The sequence below is a fragment of the Primulina tabacum genome, chromosome 17, assembly GCF_025594145.1.
Source record: "Primulina tabacum isolate GXHZ01 chromosome 17, ASM2559414v2, whole genome shotgun sequence".
Classification (NCBI taxonomy): Eukaryota; Viridiplantae; Streptophyta; class Magnoliopsida; order Lamiales; family Gesneriaceae; genus Primulina; species Primulina tabacum.
This window is the reverse complement of record NC_134566.1, coordinates 31,401,926-31,420,300: the sequence shown is the minus strand read 5'-3', so window position 1 is coordinate 31,420,300 and position 18,375 is coordinate 31,401,926. Positions and strand designations below refer to the sequence as shown.

General features: G+C 35.8%; 5 protein-coding genes across 8 annotated transcripts; 2 read left to right on the top strand and 3 right to left on the bottom strand.

The window, feature by feature from the left end:
• Positions 1–312: 312 nt before the first annotated feature.
• Positions 313–2,247, top strand: LOC142530980 (AAA-ATPase At2g18193-like). Its single transcript, XM_075636939.1, has 2 exons — positions 313–1,390; positions 1,480–2,247. Exons 1-2 carry the CDS (start codon positions 374–376, stop codon positions 2,005–2,007), a joined length of 1,545 nt encoding a protein of 514 aa, XP_075493054.1. The 5' UTR covers positions 313–373; the 3' UTR covers positions 2,008–2,247.
• A 190-nt stretch (positions 2,248–2,437) lies between these two features.
• On the bottom strand, positions 2,438–4,917 carry LOC142530976 (pentatricopeptide repeat-containing protein At5g44230). Its single transcript, XM_075636930.1, has one exon. The coding sequence runs from the start codon at positions 4,880–4,882 to the stop codon at positions 2,936–2,938; it is 1,947 nt and encodes a 648-aa protein (XP_075493045.1). The 5' UTR covers positions 4,883–4,917; the 3' UTR covers positions 2,438–2,935.
• A 3,239-nt stretch (positions 4,918–8,156) lies between these two features.
• LOC142530982 (ribosomal RNA small subunit methyltransferase, mitochondrial-like) lies at positions 8,157–12,450 on the bottom strand. Of its 4 annotated transcripts, none has more exons than XM_075636941.1 (6): positions 12,009–12,450; positions 11,660–11,729; positions 10,972–11,029; positions 10,309–10,447; positions 9,101–10,087; positions 8,157–8,988 (listed from the first exon to the last, which is right to left on the bottom strand). In XM_075636941.1, exons 5-6 carry the CDS (start codon positions 9,575–9,577, stop codon positions 8,272–8,274), a joined length of 1,194 nt encoding a protein of 397 aa, XP_075493056.1. In that variant the 5' UTR covers positions 9,578–10,087; positions 10,309–10,447; positions 10,972–11,029; positions 11,660–11,729; positions 12,009–12,450; the 3' UTR covers positions 8,157–8,271. The 4 variants fall into 4 exon arrangements, with proteins under 4 accessions (XP_075493056.1, XP_075493057.1, XP_075493058.1 ...); XM_075636942.1 differs by having other exon boundaries at positions 10,972–11,026; XM_075636943.1 differs by lacking the exon at positions 11,660–11,729.
• Positions 9,920–12,191, bottom strand: LOC142530697 (uncharacterized). The gene is made up of 5 exons (XM_075636513.1): positions 12,085–12,191; positions 12,009–12,034; positions 10,972–11,029; positions 10,309–10,447; positions 9,920–10,087 (listed from the first exon to the last, which is right to left on the bottom strand). The coding sequence occupies exons 1-5, from the start codon at positions 12,189–12,191 to the stop codon at positions 9,920–9,922; spliced, it is 498 nt and encodes a 165-aa protein (XP_075492628.1).
• Positions 12,451–15,997: 3,547 nt separating the features above from the next.
• LOC142530981 (putative ribosome biogenesis protein C306.07c) lies at positions 15,998–17,953 on the top strand. Its single transcript, XM_075636940.1, has one exon. It carries the CDS (start codon positions 16,271–16,273, stop codon positions 17,633–17,635), a length of 1,365 nt encoding a protein of 454 aa, XP_075493055.1. The 5' UTR covers positions 15,998–16,270; the 3' UTR covers positions 17,636–17,953.
• Positions 17,954–18,375: the final 422 nt, after the last annotated feature.

The window sequence follows — 18,375 nt, the reverse complement described above, 5'->3', positions numbered from 1 at the left end:
ATTTTTATAAAATATAATAAAATAACAAATAAGATTTTTTCGGTCAAATAACATTGACTACCACAACCTGAATTTATAAAATAGGGAAACGTCGTCGGCACAACACAAGGACAAAAAAGCGTGGCGTTCAAGCAGAGCTCAAATCTCCTACAGCCAACATTCGTTTCTAAATTTACGCCCGCGTTAATTTCACCGTCCACCTTCAGCGGACTTGAACACCAGCTACACACGATTACGACCCTCGTTCATCTTCTCCAGCTTGCTCCCTAAGTTTCCCTTCAATTCCCCCATCTATTTAAACACTCTTCCAGTCCCAACAGCCCATCCCAAATCACATTCCCAGTTGTTTTCGGGTTGAGATTGAGATATAAAAATGTATTCTGCGGTCGAAATGCAATCAATGGCTACAAATATTTTCTCAGCCTACGCATCAATCGCAGCATCGATGATGCTATTTCGATCAGTAGCCTATGATATGATTCCCGATACCGTAAAATCATCCGTCTTTTCGGCGCTGTCCCATTTCTTCAAACATTATTTGGGAAGATTTTTCAATCCACTTCCCACCAAGATAACAATGGTGGTGGACGAACAATGTGGCATCACTCGCAACCAAATCTATGACGCAGCTGAGGTCTATCTCCGCACAGTAGACAATCCCGATTCCGAGAGATTCAAAGTGAACAAAAGTACCAAACAGAAGAGCATCAGTATTAGTATGGAGAAGAATCAGGAAGTCGTTGATCATTTCAAAGGTTTTAAACTCAAATGGCAGTTTGTTCTGATCGAACCCGAGAATCAGAAGAACCATTTCCAACCGGAGAAGAGATTTTTCGAGTTGACATTCGACAAGTCGCGTAAAGATGATGTACTCAATGAGTACTTGCCTCATATTATGGCCAAGGCAAAAGAAATAAAAGATAACGAGAGGGCCGTGAGGTTGTACACCAGGGACTGTCCCTTTAATGGCGAGGATGACGACAGTGGCAATGGAGGTGGGTATTGGGGCTGCATCAATTTGGATCATCCCGCCACCTTCGATAAATTGGCAATGGACCCGTGTTTGAAAAAATCCGTCATTGAAGATTTAGACAGGTTTGTGAGGAGAAGAGATTATTACAAGAAAGTAGGCAAGGCGTGGAAGAGAGGCTATCTCCTGTATGGCCCTCCCGGGACTGGAAAATCGAGCTTGATTGCTGCCATTGCCAACTATCTGAAATTTGATGTGTATGATTTGGAACTTGCCAGTCTATATTCAAATTCAGAATTGAGGAGAATCTTGCTGTCCACCACAAACAGATCGATTATCGTAATCGAGGATATTGATTGCAGTGTGCAAATGCATGAAAGGGGTGCCGAACCCGAGGGCGATGAGTCTTCTAACACAAAGGTTAGCAGAAATTAACACATTATGAAGTAAGTTATACATGAATGATGCTTTGATGGATTTCTGATTAATATTGGTGTTCGATTAAACAGTTGACATTATCTGGAGTATTGAACTTCATAGATGGATTGTGGTCAACTTGTGGGGATGAAAGAATTGTTATTTTCACAACGAATCATAAGGAGAAGCTGGATCCTGCCCTGTTGCGCCCCGGTCGAATGGATATGCACATTCATATGGGGTATTGCACACCTGAAGGATTTGATGTTTTGGCTTTGAACTACTTGGGAATCAATGATCAAAGGAAGGCGCCATGTCAAGAGATTAAAAGCTTCATTGGGGAAGTAGATATCAGCCCCGCTGAAATTGCAGAACACTTGATGAGAAGCGAAGATGTTGATCTTGCACTTCACGGTGTTCTTGCTTTGCTCAAGAAAATGAAGGACGAAAACACTTTGACGCTTGTCGATCAAAAGAAATGCGATATTGGAGAAGCCAAAGTGATTATTGAAAGTGATGGAATCAAAATAGACAAGGAACGGAAGGTGAAGTTTGCTGAAGGCTTGAAAAGAGTAACGAGAAGGCGATCGAGCAGATGTAATAAGATCAAGCAAGGGTGATATAGTGAGGGAAGTAGGAATGTGTGCAGATGATAAATCTGTGAGGATAATGAAGAAGAAAAATTACTGTTAGTGTACCTCTTGGACATGATTTAGTCCACAGGCGCATAAACATTTGCCCTTGGATCAAACAATGTCTTCATATGTACGAGTGTTTCCGGTGAGACATCGTATATTATATTGTATTTTATTTCAACAAAAGAAGAAAAAATTATAATTATATGTTCGTTGCACGGATTTTCCCTAATTAATTGTCCCAGCGTCTGCTTGTGAGGAAAATGTGGATGTACAAGAATCCTTTTGGTCAGTGGATAGTTCAAGCAGTAAAATAATACAATGTACATTTGTAGCCGTAGTGTGAATTTTTTTTAAAAAAAATTGGGGTAAAAACGGAAAATAAATGTATTCGAATTGTTAGTTTACACAAAAATTCAAAAGAAGTGCCCTGCAATACAAAAAAATTGGGGTAAAAACGGAAAATAAATGTATTCGAATTGTTAGTTTACACAAAATTTCAAAAGAAGTGCCCTGCAATACCAATGTTTTGCAAATGGAACGCGCTCTCAATTTTCTGATTTCACCAAATTAAGGCAGATGCCAAACTCCGCTCTTTTCAAAGCAAGAATCCATGAATTCTCCCAACCACAATTCATTTTTCTACTTAAGTAGTATACGAAAAAGAAAAGGAGGATGCCAAAACTACACCGTGCAATGATATAACCTCCAAGCTTTATAGCATTCCCCTTCATCCTACCTGAAGTTAATTTGCTTTCGAAATTTGATGAACATCGAATTCTTGAGCAGAATCTGCTGCCTATACTCTGAAACCTGGTTCCAAATTATCATTAAATACAAATGTATCTTTTAATCCAAGCTTTCTTAAATATCACGATCCTAATAGAAGCCTGAAAAGGAATCTCCACTTCAACTACCAAAAGTTAGAACACGAACATTTCCCGCCACGGAAGTGATGGAATCTCATGTTATCCCTCACTATAATCTCCCTCCCTGTGATTTGGGATGCACCACACATGAACGAGTGGCAGTCTTCACATATTCTTAGATTTTTCACGATTCTAATGGCAGAGCCATCGTCTATGGTGATTAACCCATATGCAAAAGCCACCTTTTCACAGTGATGCATCAGAATTTTCTTTTTCTCATCCTCACCCAGATCATAAAGCACCGCACTCAAGTTTGGTACATATCCAATCAATTTTAGTCTATTAACGATGTCCTCCAGTGCTGCGATAATCTCTTTAGACCTGGGATGGGTCATTTCACCAGCGTAGAATTCATGGATGACGCCTTTTTCCCCTTCAACCCAGCTAAATGCAGGATACTTTTTAAATCCTTTTTTTCTTATTAGTTTCCTCACCTCTAAGACATCATTCCACCTTTCAGATTTTGCATAAACCTGAGCAAGCAATATGTAGTTACCAATATTGTCCGGTTCCATCTTAAACAGATGTCGTGCAGAAACTTCGGCAATGTGAGGATTTGCATACATCCTACAACCTCCAAGAAGAGCACCCCAGATACCAGCACTAGGCTCCATTTTCATGCTTCCAATAAGCTCAAGTGCTTCATCAAGTCGCCCCGTCCTGCTGAAAAGATCCACCATACAATTATAATGGTCCACAGATGGTTTTACACCATAAGATTTCTCCATCATTTCAAAGTAACTACGACCTTCCTCTACCAATCCCGCATGGCTACATGCAGCTAGAACCCCGATAAAAGTCACGGCGTTAGGCTTAACATCGGTTTTCACCATCTCCTTGAACAACTCCATCGCAGAATTTGCACGCCCATGACTTGCAAGACCGACAATCATCGAGCTGTATGAATAAACATTCAAATTGTTCATACTCTTGAAAACCGCATATGCATCATCAACACACCCGCACTTTGAGTACATATCGATCAATGCCGAACCCAATTGCACATTGTTAGAGGGGTCAAAGCCAGACCTCTCAGCCACTTCCCTGATCCAATTACCATACTTCATCATGCCTAACTGTGCACAAGCGTTGATAACACCTATCAATGTCACCTCATCAGTCTCCACGCCTGCATTCTGCATTCTTTCAAAATATTCCACTGCTTCCCTCGGTTTACCATTCTGTACAAGACCAGTGACCATGGCAGTCCATGCCACCATATCTTTCACGGGCAACCCACGAAATAACTCACTAGCTGAATGTATATCTCCGTTCTTTGCATAAGCAACGATTAGGGAAGTCCAAGAGATCAAATCCCTCTCAGGCATTTCATCGAATATCTTCCTCCCATAATCCAACAAGCCACATTTGAGGTACATATCGATTAAACCATTTCCAACTAACAAATCCAACTCAAAACCGCCTAACTTAACGCTCTCCCCGTGAAGCTGTCGACCAAAATGTGAATTAGTTTCACTCCCACATGCCTTCAACAAGGCACTGAACGTGAATGACACGGGCTTGATCCCATCCCTCCTCATGGTATTATAAACCAAAACCGATTCTTTAAACAACCCATCAACCGTAAATCCCCGGATCAAAGCCGTGTAAAGAAAAGCATTTGGGAATCTCACCTGGGAGAACACAGAAACTCCATACGATAGCACAGGCTCATTCACTTTCGAGAGCATGCGGATGAGCTTTGCGATAATGTAAGAGCTCTGGTGGAGGCCTTTGCGTATTGTGTAGGCGTGGTTCTGCTTGATTTGCCCGAGGCTTGTCGAATTGTCGAGAGTAGCAATGAGTTGAGATTCCAACAGTTTGATTTCTTGAAGCTGCGAAAAGGGGATGAACGGGAGATGATCTTCCTGAAAAATGGCGGCTCTGATCAAGGGCGGAAGTAGCTTCCGAGGGGGTGAAACAGAAACCATTACACATCGTAAACTGAAATAGGGATCGGAAACATTTCCTTGCTTACTTATAATTATCCCTAAATTATTGATTAATTAGTAATTGAAATGATCGTCAGACGTAAACAATTATATAAATTCAAAAATTTTAATTCAGGTTTTTAAATATTTAAAATATAATTTAAACTAATTTTTTAAAAAATAACTAAAAATTATATATATTAGAAATAAAATATAATAGAATCACACTTTGCTCCTTCGAAATAAGAGATAAATACCATTTTCTTCGTGTAAGAACTCGTCAATTCTACTCCATTTCTCTAAATCTGATTACACTTTGTTCAAACAAGTTCATTGTAGGAATTATTAAAAATTAAACTTACCGAACATTATATATAACAGATAAAACATTAGATGCATCTCATTTTTTAAAAAAAAAAATCAACAACAAATTGTTTTAATAATTTATTGTGCTTGAGATGTATTTTCAAAAAAAAAAACATGAATATAATTTTTTTAATGATTTATTGTATTTTGTTTATACATAATGTTTCATGCCTTTAGTTCTTATATATTATTAATTTCTACAAAATGAGTTTGTTTAAGTAAAATATAACCATAATTTAGAGCATTAAGTAGAACAAATGATTTCGTGGAATTACCGACCCCCAACTCCTAAAAGCTGAAATATGAGACAGACACTCCTTTTAATTTTTATTACAGATTTCTTAAATTATATTTTTAAATTATTGAAAAAATATATAAAATTCAAAATTTTTTTAAATACTATTATTAATTATAAAATAATGAATAATCAATTAAATTATATTTTTAATAAAAAATAAACTCAGAGTAATAATATTAAGGATACAATAATAGTAGATAATGTGAAATAAATTAATAGTGATGAAATAAAAATAATGGTATTAAAAAAAATAAAAATAATAGATGATATTTTATTTTTTATTCAAATTATATCTATTCAACTTGATATTTTTGATGTCTTCTTTAATTAAAAACAACGTCATCAATTTTATCTGTAGATGATTGATTGATATTGCATCTTGTTAAAGAAATTGAAGTAGTAGAAAAATAAAGTTTACGTGGGTAACATCTATATTTTATGAATAGATATCTTGTGAAGCGGTCTCACAAATCTTTATCTACGAAACGAATCAATCCTACCGATATTAACAATAAAAAATAATACTCTTAGCATAAAAAGTAATATTTTTTATGGATGATCCAAATAAGATATTCGTCTCACAAAATACAACCTTCTGAGGTCCTATCACACGAATGTGTGGGCCCCATGACCATTGAAGAGTCCAGATCCAGTAGGTGAAATACATCCGTTGGATCATAGACTTTCTGCATAGAAATGGTTGTCTAGCCGAGGCTGCGAAATTAACATGCAATGTTTATTTCTCAACCAGCTTAGGAGCTTATCCGCCCAATTACGACGTAGAGCTGGTAAGATAAATTTATGAAAAATATAATTGAAAGTCTACCATAAAAGCTTCACTACGTGAATTATTATTAGTTGTAAAAAACACATAACTCATAATTGTGTGAATATTTAATACGGAATATAAATATTGTCTTTTACTTGAACGTCAAACGTGAGTTTTGCAACGTCCAAACCTTCACAAACTAAAAATCATTCCACACACATACCCTAAAGCGTGGCCATCGAAGCAATATGTGTTGTAAAAAATCGTCCATACTTTTTAAAAATTTACTTTTTTCATGTGTTAGAAAATATCTTATGTCGCGAAACAAATAGCTTTCGATGACCATCCTTTTATGTTATGTGTATGAAATGAAACAAGAAGATTTTGTTTTGACGTAGAAAAAAGTACATTTTTAAAAAGTATGGACGATCTTTTACAACACATGTTGCTTCGATGACCATGTTTTAGGTTCTGTGTGTGAAATTATTCTAAGTTCTCGAAGGTTTATATGCTGCAAACTCACGTATGAAATTCAAATAAAAGAAAATGCCGTAAGATTGTATTTATATTAGGTATTTGAACATTATACATAAGAAGAATTGTAGAATAGAAGATAAATTTATTATTTAAAAATTGTTTTGTATGTTACAACTTGAAGGAATCTTGTGTGTTATGTTTTTGTGTTGTTTCACAAATGAGGCAAGTCCCCTATTTATAGATGGAGTGTCACTCTTTGAAGCATTCTAGAATATTATGCTTGAACACATTTTAGAATATTCTAAAAATATGCATCACTTTTAACAATCAATCATCCAATTTTCTTAATATTTTGATCACATGATTCTATAATTGAACATGTTTTCTCAGTATCAGTTCGAAAGTCTAGTTCGAGATGTGCCAAAAAACTAATGCATATATCGGAAAAAGCGAATGCCGTCTATATCCTTGTTTCCGAGATGGTGAGACAGAAACCAATATGGTAATGATCTAACACAGTTTCTTATCTTCTCGCTTTGCTGACATGAAGTGTCCCTTAATTATTAAATTAGTGACTAATGCAAATATGTTTTATTTTACCCCTGCTATTATTTATATTTTAATTTTTTTTTTGTTATGCCAAGATCAATAAAAAATTACACTACTGGAATGTATCAATGAATTTTGATGAACTTCAATCAAGGAATGAAAGCAAAAGTTACATTCAATATAAGTTTTGTCTATGCACCTATTATATTCTGATTGTGAAAGCAAAAATATTTTTATACAAGAATTGAATATACTAAAACTGAAGGAAAAAATAATTGTCATCGTTATATTTTTAAGGTAAATTTTTTTCAGTCCGGTATGTTTGATTTTTTACTGTTTTAGCCTACTATATAATCAAATTGTAGTATTAGTCTTTTATTTTTTTTGGTAATTTTGGTCCGATTTTGATCGAAAAATAATTAGTATGTTTATTTTTTTTTTTGGAGTTTGATGATTTGATGCTGAAGTTGCCCATGTGGCAAAAAAATTGGAGATCTTTCAAGCTGGAATGGAGAAATGTCGATTCGAGGAAGAGTATGCTCTAATCTTTGAACAGTAAAGATCCTCAGTTTTTATATCACAAAGTCAAGCTCAGTTGCTAAATCATCAAATTTCACGATCAGGGTTTTCTGGTCAAAATTGGACCAAAATTACAAAGAAATAAACATACAAAATTAAGACTGCAATTTCATTATATAGTGACTAAAATTGTAAGAGCATATACATAACGACTTGAAAAAACAATTTTTTTTTCCATTTTTAAAGATATTTTCAAGTTTAAATTTTTTATTTTTAAAATTAATTTCATACACCAATACACAAAAGCATGGGCAGCATAAAAGTCATTTTGAACATAGTAACGTAGAGTTGCCAAATCACAGCAGATCATCATCAGATGCAAGAAATTCATCATTACATAGCAACCTGGAGTTACCGCAGATCATCATCAGAAGCAAGAAAGGTCGAATCACACGAACCATTTTGCTTCCCTTGATCATGAAAATATATCCCAGCTCCATTCAAAAGAGACAGCAATCTCAGAAATTCATCATTACATAGTTTTGAAGGCCTCTTGTCCAAAAACTCACCTGATTCTAAAATACTAATGATTCTCTCTCTAAACAAGCTCAAGCTGGTGCTCGTGCTCGAACTCAAATCTGAGTCCCCTTCATTATGCATCCTGTTAAGCCCTTCAGCCCTCGATAAATTCATCAGCTCCATCAACTTCTTCTTTTGCTTAAAAATGGCACCTAAAGTTTTGTTTTTCTTGCCAAAACAAGTTCTTGTAAATGCCCACCATTCATTGAGGTCCACATTTGGAATCTCAATCTTTGGATAGATTTTGACGACAGAAGAATCAACTTTTGGGCATGGAACAAAGTCCCTTTTGCTCACATTCATTACAAATTCTACATCAGCCAGTAACTTCATGTTCACAGCTAATCTGTTGAACTCCGAGTCGCCATTATTTGCTAACAGTCTCTTAGCAAACTCTTTCTGAAGAAGCAGCGTTGCACTTCTAAATGGATTAGTGTTCGACCCCAAGACTAATTTAGCCAACAAAGGCGAAGATATGCCGTATGGAATATTAGCCACAACGAGATTGAATTCTGGAAACTCTGTCTTCAAAGCATCGCCACAGATTAGCTGTCACACAACGCAAGCGAAATCAGCAAACAACGATAAATGATATACCATAAGACAAACAATCAAACACTTGATGCGCATGTTGATAACAAAGCTAACTCCCTCAACTCACATTCAGGCGATCTTGGAGCCCAGACTGAGCAGCGCGTTCGCCAACAATTTCTACCATACGCTTGTCGATTTCGATGGCTACAACTTTTTTGGCCACCTGAAGGAGCTTGAGTGTGAGATTTCCCGTACCGGGACCGATTTCCAAAACGGTGTCTTCTGGGTTTATGTTGGATGTTGCGACAATGGCGTCAAGAACTCGGGAGTTGGTGAGAAGATGCTGCCCCCTGCTCTTGAGCAGTTGTACATGCCTGGTATCCCTTTCTCCTCCATCTTTCTTGGGTTTGATCTTTAGATAAGTGGATTTGGCCCTAAGCCATTGCCTGAATAAATGAAATCTCGAGTTGCTGATGAAAAATTTGGAGACCAACATTCGAAAAGGGAGGAACGTGTAATTGTATTGAGTGAAATTTTGGAATAATGCTAAATGAAATTTCAAATTCTCAATCTGGTTAGAATTTGATAAGAGGATTCTATTCATAAGACATTCAAGTAGTGAAGTGGATATAAATAAAAATCAAATTTTTACATCTGAGCTATGCATAAATATTGAATTTGTGCTTCTTCTCTTCTCCTTCTTGATTGCTAAGGAAGTTCTCATTATGATCACAAAAAATTTCTTTAAAATTCTTCGGATTCGAAATCAAATCCGAGCATTCATGTAATACATTTACAAATCCAGTCCAATCGTAACAAATTATTTTTCACCAAACCTCACAAATAATGGTGCTTCGTTACATAAGCCGGATAACCTTGCGGAACATGAACATTACACTGCCCAATCTATGGAGAGCAACATGTACTATTCATACATTTCTGCCCATCAACTTGTCTTCACTCGACATAGTTTCACAGTAACCTTTTCCATGAGAAAGAGGTGAAATGGTAAACTACGTGAATCATCTAGTGTCGGGTTGCATTCTCCATTAGCAATGGCAACACTCAGAGCCTTCCAAATGGGAACTAACATCTTGACGGGAGGATATAATCCCTAGAATCCAAGATCAAGAAGTAAAAAACTTTGAATAGAAACTAGACTGTTCACTTTGAACCAAACAAAAGAATGGTAGAAATTATTCGCTATACAACCAACATTTAAATGGGAAAAACTGTAGGATCACTTCAAGGAACGATCATCATAGTACCACATGGGTCATCAGCACTGCATAATTATTTCTCGATAAAAAATCTTTACGTAAAAAATCAACTTACCTTGAGCACGGGTAAAAGTTCTTCCTCTCCACGTACAATCAGAGACAAACTCCAGTAACAAGAGAACGGTGTGATACATTCAACCAGTACAGGTTTCAAAATCTTGCTGATTGGAACAAAGTGGCGAACTGTTCTCCCGCTGATTTGAATAAAGTAAAATACGAAAGTGTTTAGGATTGATAGTGTATAGAAACATCCCAATTCCTTCATGACACCCACAGGTGTTAAAAGAAGCACATTGTGGCTTTGCGGTAAATTTAATCTATTGTGATAATTTATATTGTGATTTATAGAAATTTGAGAAAAACTTGGAAAAGCTACCTGATCCTGGCATAAAAACGAAAAAAATAATCAAAATTATAATCTACCAGAGAATATATTAACTTCAGATCTCTCAAAAGATAGAAGTGACACAAATACTAGCTATCATATTTTTTTAGGGTAGATAGTACCAGAAAAAGAATCACTCTCTCAACATGCCTTCAAAAAGAAGACAACAGCAACAATCAACACAAATCCATCTATTTGGGATACATATTACACTGAGGATTTCCTCATCTCCTTTCCAAAGAGAAGGGAAAAGAAAAACTTATAGATATTAAGAAATGGCCATGCTCATGGCAAAAGAAGCAAATTTATACTTCTAGGATAATGAAGGAATACCTTCCGAACATAGTTTCAAGCTGAACTCCAAAAGCTGCCAAGATTATAACAGACTCTGCTGCATGGAAATTTTAAACCAGACTTCAAAAAAATGAAACTAGTCCAGATGAAAAGACATGAGAAAAACAGGAGAAAAGGATGAAAATTGAAGCCGATATTTGGAAGCATTCTTTTCAAAAAAAAATTGATTTTCCCAAAGTAAAGCCAAGCTTACTTCATATTTTCTACCACAATCTCCCCAACTATACATTCTTTCAATTCTATATCCCTCAGTATAATAATTACTTTGTATCCAACTTTCATCTCTTTCCAAAATCATTCCACTGTCATAGTATTCCACACACGATTAAAATAACTAAATTAAAAACGATGCAACATCATTTCCCCAACAAATTCTATAAGAACCGACATCTACAGAAAAAACGTTATTTTATTCAAGAACCAAATATATCTTACATTCTCCAAACAATTACCAAAATACATCTTCTTGAAACATTTTCCGGAACACTAAAAAACACTACAATTATAAGTATGATTATCAAGCTAATAATAATGAATTATGAGTCTGATGATCAAGAACCAGCAAGGACCACTTGAACATCCAGCATTCATCACTGGATTTACAAAAAAAGCACAAGAACAAAATTCTGTTGCTCATTAATAAGAATTTCACAACACAGTTCACCACCTTTCTTGATTTCTCTTCAGAGAAAACCAGCAAAGATGAAACTCCAAAAAGTAACAGCAACTAGAGTGCCCTGTGTAAAATAGTTGAAAGGCACTTAAATAACCAGGATGGCAAGTCGTTGGAAAGATGTAAAATTATTATATTGAATCAAAAACCAAATTTTCGAATATCCGAGCTAATGTAACTTCATGGGAAAATAAACAGCTAGCCATCATTCCAAATGCTTGGGATTCCAAGTTACAGCACAGATTTTTCCAAGCTAAAGGAATATTAATGAAGGTTCCATCCAACCACAAGGAACCAAAACTAGCATTTACAACCAGACACATATTAACAGTAAAAAAAATACCTGCGGATGACGGAGAAAAAGAAATCCTGGAATGGCAAAAAGTAGAGCATGTGTGTATAAATGAGACATCCTGCACCACGTATTGGAAACAAGAATATGGTGAACATCGATAGTTTCAGGTGGGCTTCCGTTCACGTCATGTACATATGCGTATCTTCCTCTTCTAATGGTAGATTGCCCCATCTCACTTCCAATATACTATACTATCTCAAATTCCCAGTGTCGCTGCTCTCACTTCGGAAACGCACGCTTAAAATCATCAAAGTCCAAATAAACGTTTTCCACATAGAAATCGAAAATTGAAGTGAGAATCTGACAATTTCTAGGAACAAAACATGAGCCGTTCCCTAATTTTGCAGTAAAAAAGTCTGCCCGGTGACTGGTTGGATGTCCTAGGCTCAAAGCTTAACCCAACGTGGATATCCTTATTCAGTCAGTCGATCATATTTTTAAAAATATTATTTTATTTCGTAGGATATGAAATATAAATTAGAAAATGTAAAACCTTGAGTTTTTTTGTTTTGTGTTTTTTTTTTAATTTCACTTTTTAGATTTGGTCAACTTCAATTTTTTTGGGAAAAAATGAATAATTTAATTATTATGGAATTATGGGGAGAAAATCATGTGTAGTTTGATTTGGTTATTTGATATTTCAATTATTTTGAAAATTCGTGTTTTCATCTAGTTGTCAAAAATTTCAATTGATTCGTAAAATAAATATGTTTAATTTTAAATTTTCACAAAAACTTGTGTGAGACCGTGATTGTCTTACCTTCAATTTTGTGAGATGGGTTTTTAATCCGTCTCGATTCATGAAAATTTATTATATTTTATGATAATAGTATTACTTATCATTTTAAATATGGATCGGATCTATTGGTCTCACAAAAAATCTAATCTTATATATGTGATAGTTTTCATCATAATTGGGTGGGGTTTATGGTTTTTGGTACGAAGTACTTGTTTCTAAAGGGTTTTCAGCTATTTAAAAGAGAGAATTTGGAAGCGAATACAATCCTGGAGGAATAAGCCGTTATCAAAAGCTGGCAGGGAGATTCTCATTAAGGCAGTGGCTCAGGCTATACCATCACATTGTATGAATGTTTTTCTACTGCCAGTATCTATAGCAGAAGAAATCTAGCGTCAGGCTATACCATCATATTGTATGAATGTTTTTCTACTGCCAGTATCTATAGCAGAAGAAATCCAGCGTATGTTAAATTCATTCTGGTGGGGTTCGAAGAAAGACAATCAACGATGTATCCATTGGCTTTCTTGGGACATGTTGAGCGTTAGGAAGGAAGAAAGAGGTCTAGGATTCAGAGATCGCTACGGTTTCAATTTGGCAATGTTAGGGAGACAAGGTTGGTCATTTATTTCCAACCCAGATACGCTCGCAAGTAGAATCTTCAAAGCTAAATGCTTCCCTCGAGGGGACTTTCTCACAGCCCAATTGGGCCATAATCCAAGCTTCGTGTGGAAAAGTATCTGGAGCTCTCAATCATTGTTACAAATTGGATGCCGGTGGAAGATCGGAGATGGAACAAAGATAAATATCTGGAGTGATCCTTGGCTACGAGAAACAAACAATTTTCGGGTTCAAACCTCGATGATTTCTGGAATGGAATCACTAAGGGTGGCTGATTTGATGATTACAGGGCGCAAGCAATGGGATATTGAACTACTAAATGAGTTGTTTAATGCAAGAGATAAATGCGAGATACTGAAAATACCTCTACATGAGGCTTCAATGGCAGATATCAGAATATGGCACTACAACAAAAATGGGAGATATACCGTAAAATCGGGGTATTGGGTAGTTTCTGAGATTATGTCGTCCAATATTGCTTTCAGGACCTCGAGGGATTGGAAAAATGTCTGGAACTTACAGATCCCACCAAAAGTCAAAACCTTCTTATGGCGAGCAATTAGAGATTGCCTACCAGTAAGAGCAACCCTCCAACGCAAAGGAATTTCAGTCCCCCTCACATGTGTACACTGTAATGATCATATTGAAAACACATGGCATGCGTTTCTACTATGCCCTCTTGCTCAGGAATGCTGGAACGAGTCCCATCTTTCCCATATTATAAATTCATGTGCAGCAAAGGTGGACAGCTTTGCAGAAATGATATTCTTGATGATGACTACCTTAACAAATATGGAAGTCGGGAAGTCTGTTATGATTATGTGGGGATTATGGAAACAAAGAAATGAGAAACTTTGGAACAATAAGCATTGCACATCATCACAGCTGGTTCGTGAAGCTCTGCAGACACTGTATAACTGGCTACAAGCAAAAGAAAGAGGACCCATATTCAAGCCGATCATGCAAAGGATTGACCCAATTTGTAAAAGATGGCACAAACCTCCCCCTCATTTCCTGAAATGCAACACGGACGCAGCCATCTTCATGAACAATAATGCATTCGGCCTTAGCAGTGTCTTGCGAGACGAAAATGGAGAATTTATGGCTTGTCGAGTGCAACACGACCTTGAAAATCCAATGGTGAAAGAATGTGAAGTCCTTGCCCTAATCAATGCCATAACCTGGATAAAAGAGATGAACTTGACAAACATGATTTTTGAACTTGATGCAAAGAATGTTGTGGATGCTATCAACTCCCCCGCCGAAGACGCTACCGAGTTTGGATCTCTTGTGAACCAATGCAAGCTGCTACTGAATCAAGGAACCGCACTCTCGGTTCAATTCGCATATAGACAAGCAAATGGTGTAGCCGATGCGTTAGCAAAAGCTGCTCAAAGTTATGCTAGTCCGTCGATTTTCTTTGATAGTCCGCCAGATTTGATTGAACATTTAGATGATTATTGTAATTCTTTGCATGATTAATGAAATTTCCTTTCAAAAAAATATATATATATGTTGAGAGTAATTTTTTCAGGGAGGAAGAAGCAAGTAAATTTACTTAAAATTCCTTTTAAAAAAGTAGAACCCAAAAACCACTAAAATTTGTTCCTTTTTTTTTTTAAATCTAAATTCGTACATGCTTGAAAGTTGGAACTTAATTCGCTAGCCGGCTTGTATTTTGTGACGAGTAGGTGTTTTGTGAGACGGTCCCTACGAATCTTTATCTATGAGACGAGTCAACCATACCGATATTCACAATAAAAATTAATAATATTAACATAAAAAATAATATTGTTTCATGGATGATCCAAATAAGAGATCCGTCTCACAAAATATAAACCATGACACCGTCACTCACAAGTTTTTGTATTTTGTGACACCCGAATATATTGTTTTTCATAAATACAAACCAAATTAATTGGAGAAATGGTAGACAAGGGATTTTTTTTAAAAAAATGGAACAAAATGTATAACTTTTAAAAAATCATTGATACGTAAAGAATTTTGTTCCTCTTTGTTGATAATGGGTTGAGTCACCGAGACTTTTAGTAAACATAAAGTCATTCCTGATTAATAATAATAATTAGTATTCCGTGATGATAGTATATTAAATTTGACATAAAAATTAATTTTTTTTTATATATTTGATAATTTTTGAAATTTATTAAAATAATTTAAATTTTTAGATAAATTAGAAATACGTGTTTCAATATTTTTGAAAACCCAAATAGAAAATAACGTCCCTTTTTCTTTGGGAGACGGCACACGCCTTAGTTCGAGTTCTATCTTCTCACACGTACAAATAAAATTAAACGACTTTGACTAGAAAAAATTGTTCAAAGAACAAACACATATATCTTGACTTGAAGAAATTAAAACAAAACAAAAAAAAAATAATTCAGTCATTTAAAATCTATACCATATGATAAAACCTAAAAATAACAAATATTTTATTATCGAAACTTTTTAGGGAAGATGAACAAACGTTTTTTATTTATTAATTAATAATAATTTTCTTACTATTCACAACAAACCGACTTATAAGATGATCAAATTGAAAAATATGTAAAGTAAGAGCAAAAACGTAATATTTCCATTAAAATCTCTATGATATGATAAATTTTTTTTAAAAAAAAATCTAAATTGAAATCGCATAAAAATTTTATCTTTGTTGATTGAAATCCCACGAGATCCTGCAAAATCTCAAGTTCCCAAAATGACGCAGTAAATACATCTTGAAAGCATGAAATTTATATTGGTAAAAAATTTAAAGCTCAAAATTAATATATCTTCCAATTATATTTGATGTAGTTAAACTTTGCAAGGAAGCAGCAGTCTATAAGCGCAGAAGGGATGGTGAAGTTTTCAACCAAGTTCGTTGAAGAAGTATTGAATGATATTCTCTTCTTCTAAACAATTTAAATATTATTTTAGTATTTGTCAAATGGCTTCCGTCGCTCAACAACCAGCCGGGGATGCATCTAGAGTTAACAAGTCAACGATTGAGAGGGCTGTTAGCGCTCTTTTGAAGTACAAGTCCAAACAATCTTCCAGCCAAAAGCTGCAGCTTTTCCCCCATGACGACTACGTCTACCTGAACCTCACCCTCAATAAAATTCCGTCAAAATCGCGTACCAAACCGTTTCGAATATCGCTTCCTCACCCCTTCTTGGACCTTTCATCGCAGATTTGCTTGATCATAGACGACAGGGCTCAATCACTGACTCCTATTTCTGAAGACATTAAGAAACTTGTGAAATCACAGAACATTCCCATCTCGAAAGTTCTTAAGATTTCCAAACTGAAGACAAATTACAAGCCTTTTGAAGCAAAAAGGAAGCTCTGTGATAGCTACGACTTATTCTTGGTGGACAAAAGGATTGTTCACTTGCTGCCCAAGTTGATAGGTAAGGATTTTTTCAAGAAAAAGAAGCTGCCTTTGGGGGTGGATTTGAGCAAGAAAAATTTGAAGTTTCAAGTGGAGAGTGCTTTGGGAAGTGCGTTACTGTACATGAGGACCGGGACATGTTGTGTGGTGAAGGTCGGAAAAGTGTCGATGGAAAAGGATGAAGTTGTGGATAATGTGTTTGATGCGATTGTGGGGGCTATTGAGAAGGTGCCAAAGAAGTGGAATGGTGTGAGGAGTCTGCACCTGAAGTTCTATGACTCTGTGGCGCTGCCGATTTATCAAGCTTTGCCAGACCTCAAGTTGAAAATAGAGGGTGCGAAAAATGAGAAGGGAGCCGGGCTAGTGAAATTGAGTGATAATGCCGCCGAGTCTAAGGAAATGATTGGGATCAAGGATGGTAATAGTGGGAAGAAGAAGAAGAAGACTGGGAGAATTCATGAGCTTCAATATATGGATGTTGGCGATGTTATGGAGAGGGCTGATGATAAAGATGATATGGAGCCAGTGGGGAGTGAGGATAATGATGAATTTGCGGGACAGAAGAAGGAAGGAATTTTGATGAACGAAAGTGATGCCGATGGTAATGAAGAGACAAATGTTATTGAGGATGATGATATAACAATTCGAGAAAATATGGGGAATAAAAGGAACAAGAGGGAAACTTTGAAGAGAGGAGTTTTGGATGAGTTGAATGGGAAAATGTGGTCGAAGAAAAAGGCTAAAGCAGAGAAGGTGGAGGGTAGGAAGTCAAAGGAAGATAGGTTAACAGGTTTAGAGAAGTCCGGTGGAAATAAGGGAAAGAAAAATATGGAGCATTATGGAAAACAAGTGGAAGGATTGCAAAGGTGAAGGATGTGAAACCAAAGAAAGGTGCCTCAGCAGAATGATCAAGTTAGATGCAGAATTTGCTTTGGCTTTTATGCTGAATGGTTAAGGATCTACTGCTGAAGAATTTGGAGTCTCTTTTGAACTTTGTTTATGCTGGGTCATATATTTTTGCCACGAAGCTGGCACTAATATTTTGTTTGTTCTCTTCAAGTGTTGTTTTATTATTAGAATTATGCTATCATGTCATCTTGAGCTTTTAGTCTGATAAAAACCAAACTTTATACAATGTAGACAGTGGGAGTTTGATTTTTGAATTTAGTTTCTGGTTTTGGCTGGGTATGTATTGGATTTTTATGCCCTTGTTAACTTTTACTAATATATATGCTTCCATTCTTTTGCATAATCGATAACACTTGTACAGGGAGAATAGAAAACAGTTTGGGCCATAAAATTCAGATTGAAGTAATTTTACTATCTCCAGTTCTCCGCCATAATCTAGAGTTACTTTTTTAATTTAATGTGTTGTTTGTGTATAGAAGAACTTGCAGTGGGTTGCTTGATAAAGTGTTCAAACTGTTAGTATGTTTTCCTTTTACTTGTTATTCATATTAAGTGCTAAATTAACTATCATGTGAGTTCTTAATAGATTACGTTTCACACAATCAAATGGTTGTCAATAATGTGAGTAAATTAAGGCAGACAGAAGAATGGGTTTCTGTTGTGGTTCTCAAATCCAGGTTGGAACCGGTGACTATAGCTAT

Bases quoted from the DNA above. Each gene is read 5' to 3' on its own strand.
- LOC142530980 (XM_075636939.1), top strand. From the start codon at position 374: ATGTATTCTGCGGTCGAAATGCAATCAATGGCTACAAATATTTTCTCA. The intron at 1,391-1,479 runs GTTAGCAGAAAT...TCGATTAAACAG, and splicing joins ATGAGTCTTCTAACACAAAG to TTGACATTATCTGGAGTATT.
- LOC142530976 (XM_075636930.1), bottom strand. From the start codon at position 4,882: ATGGTTTCTGTTTCACCCCCTCGGAAGCTACTTCCGCCCTTGATCAGA.
- LOC142530982 (XM_075636941.1), bottom strand. From the start codon at position 9,577: ATGAATAGAATCCTCTTATCAAATTCTAACCAGATTGAGAATTTGAAA. The intron at 8,989-9,100 runs GTGAGTTGAGGG...GTTGTGTGACAG, and splicing joins GGCTCCAAGATCGCCTGAAT to CTAATCTGTGGCGATGCTTT.
- LOC142530697 (XM_075636513.1), bottom strand. From the start codon at position 12,191: ATGGGGCAATCTACCATTAGAAGAGGAAGATACGCATATGTACATGAC. The intron at 11,030-12,008 runs GTATTTTTTTTA...ATTTCCATGCAG, and splicing joins TTTTTCTCCGTCATCCGCAG to CAGAGTCTGTTATAATCTTG. The intron at 10,448-10,971 runs GTATTCCTTCAT...TATTCAAATCAG, and splicing joins CTTGAAACTATGTTCGGAAG to CGGGAGAACAGTTCGCCACT.
- LOC142530981 (XM_075636940.1), top strand. From the start codon at position 16,271: ATGATATTCTCTTCTTCTAAACAATTTAAATATTATTTTAGTATTTGT.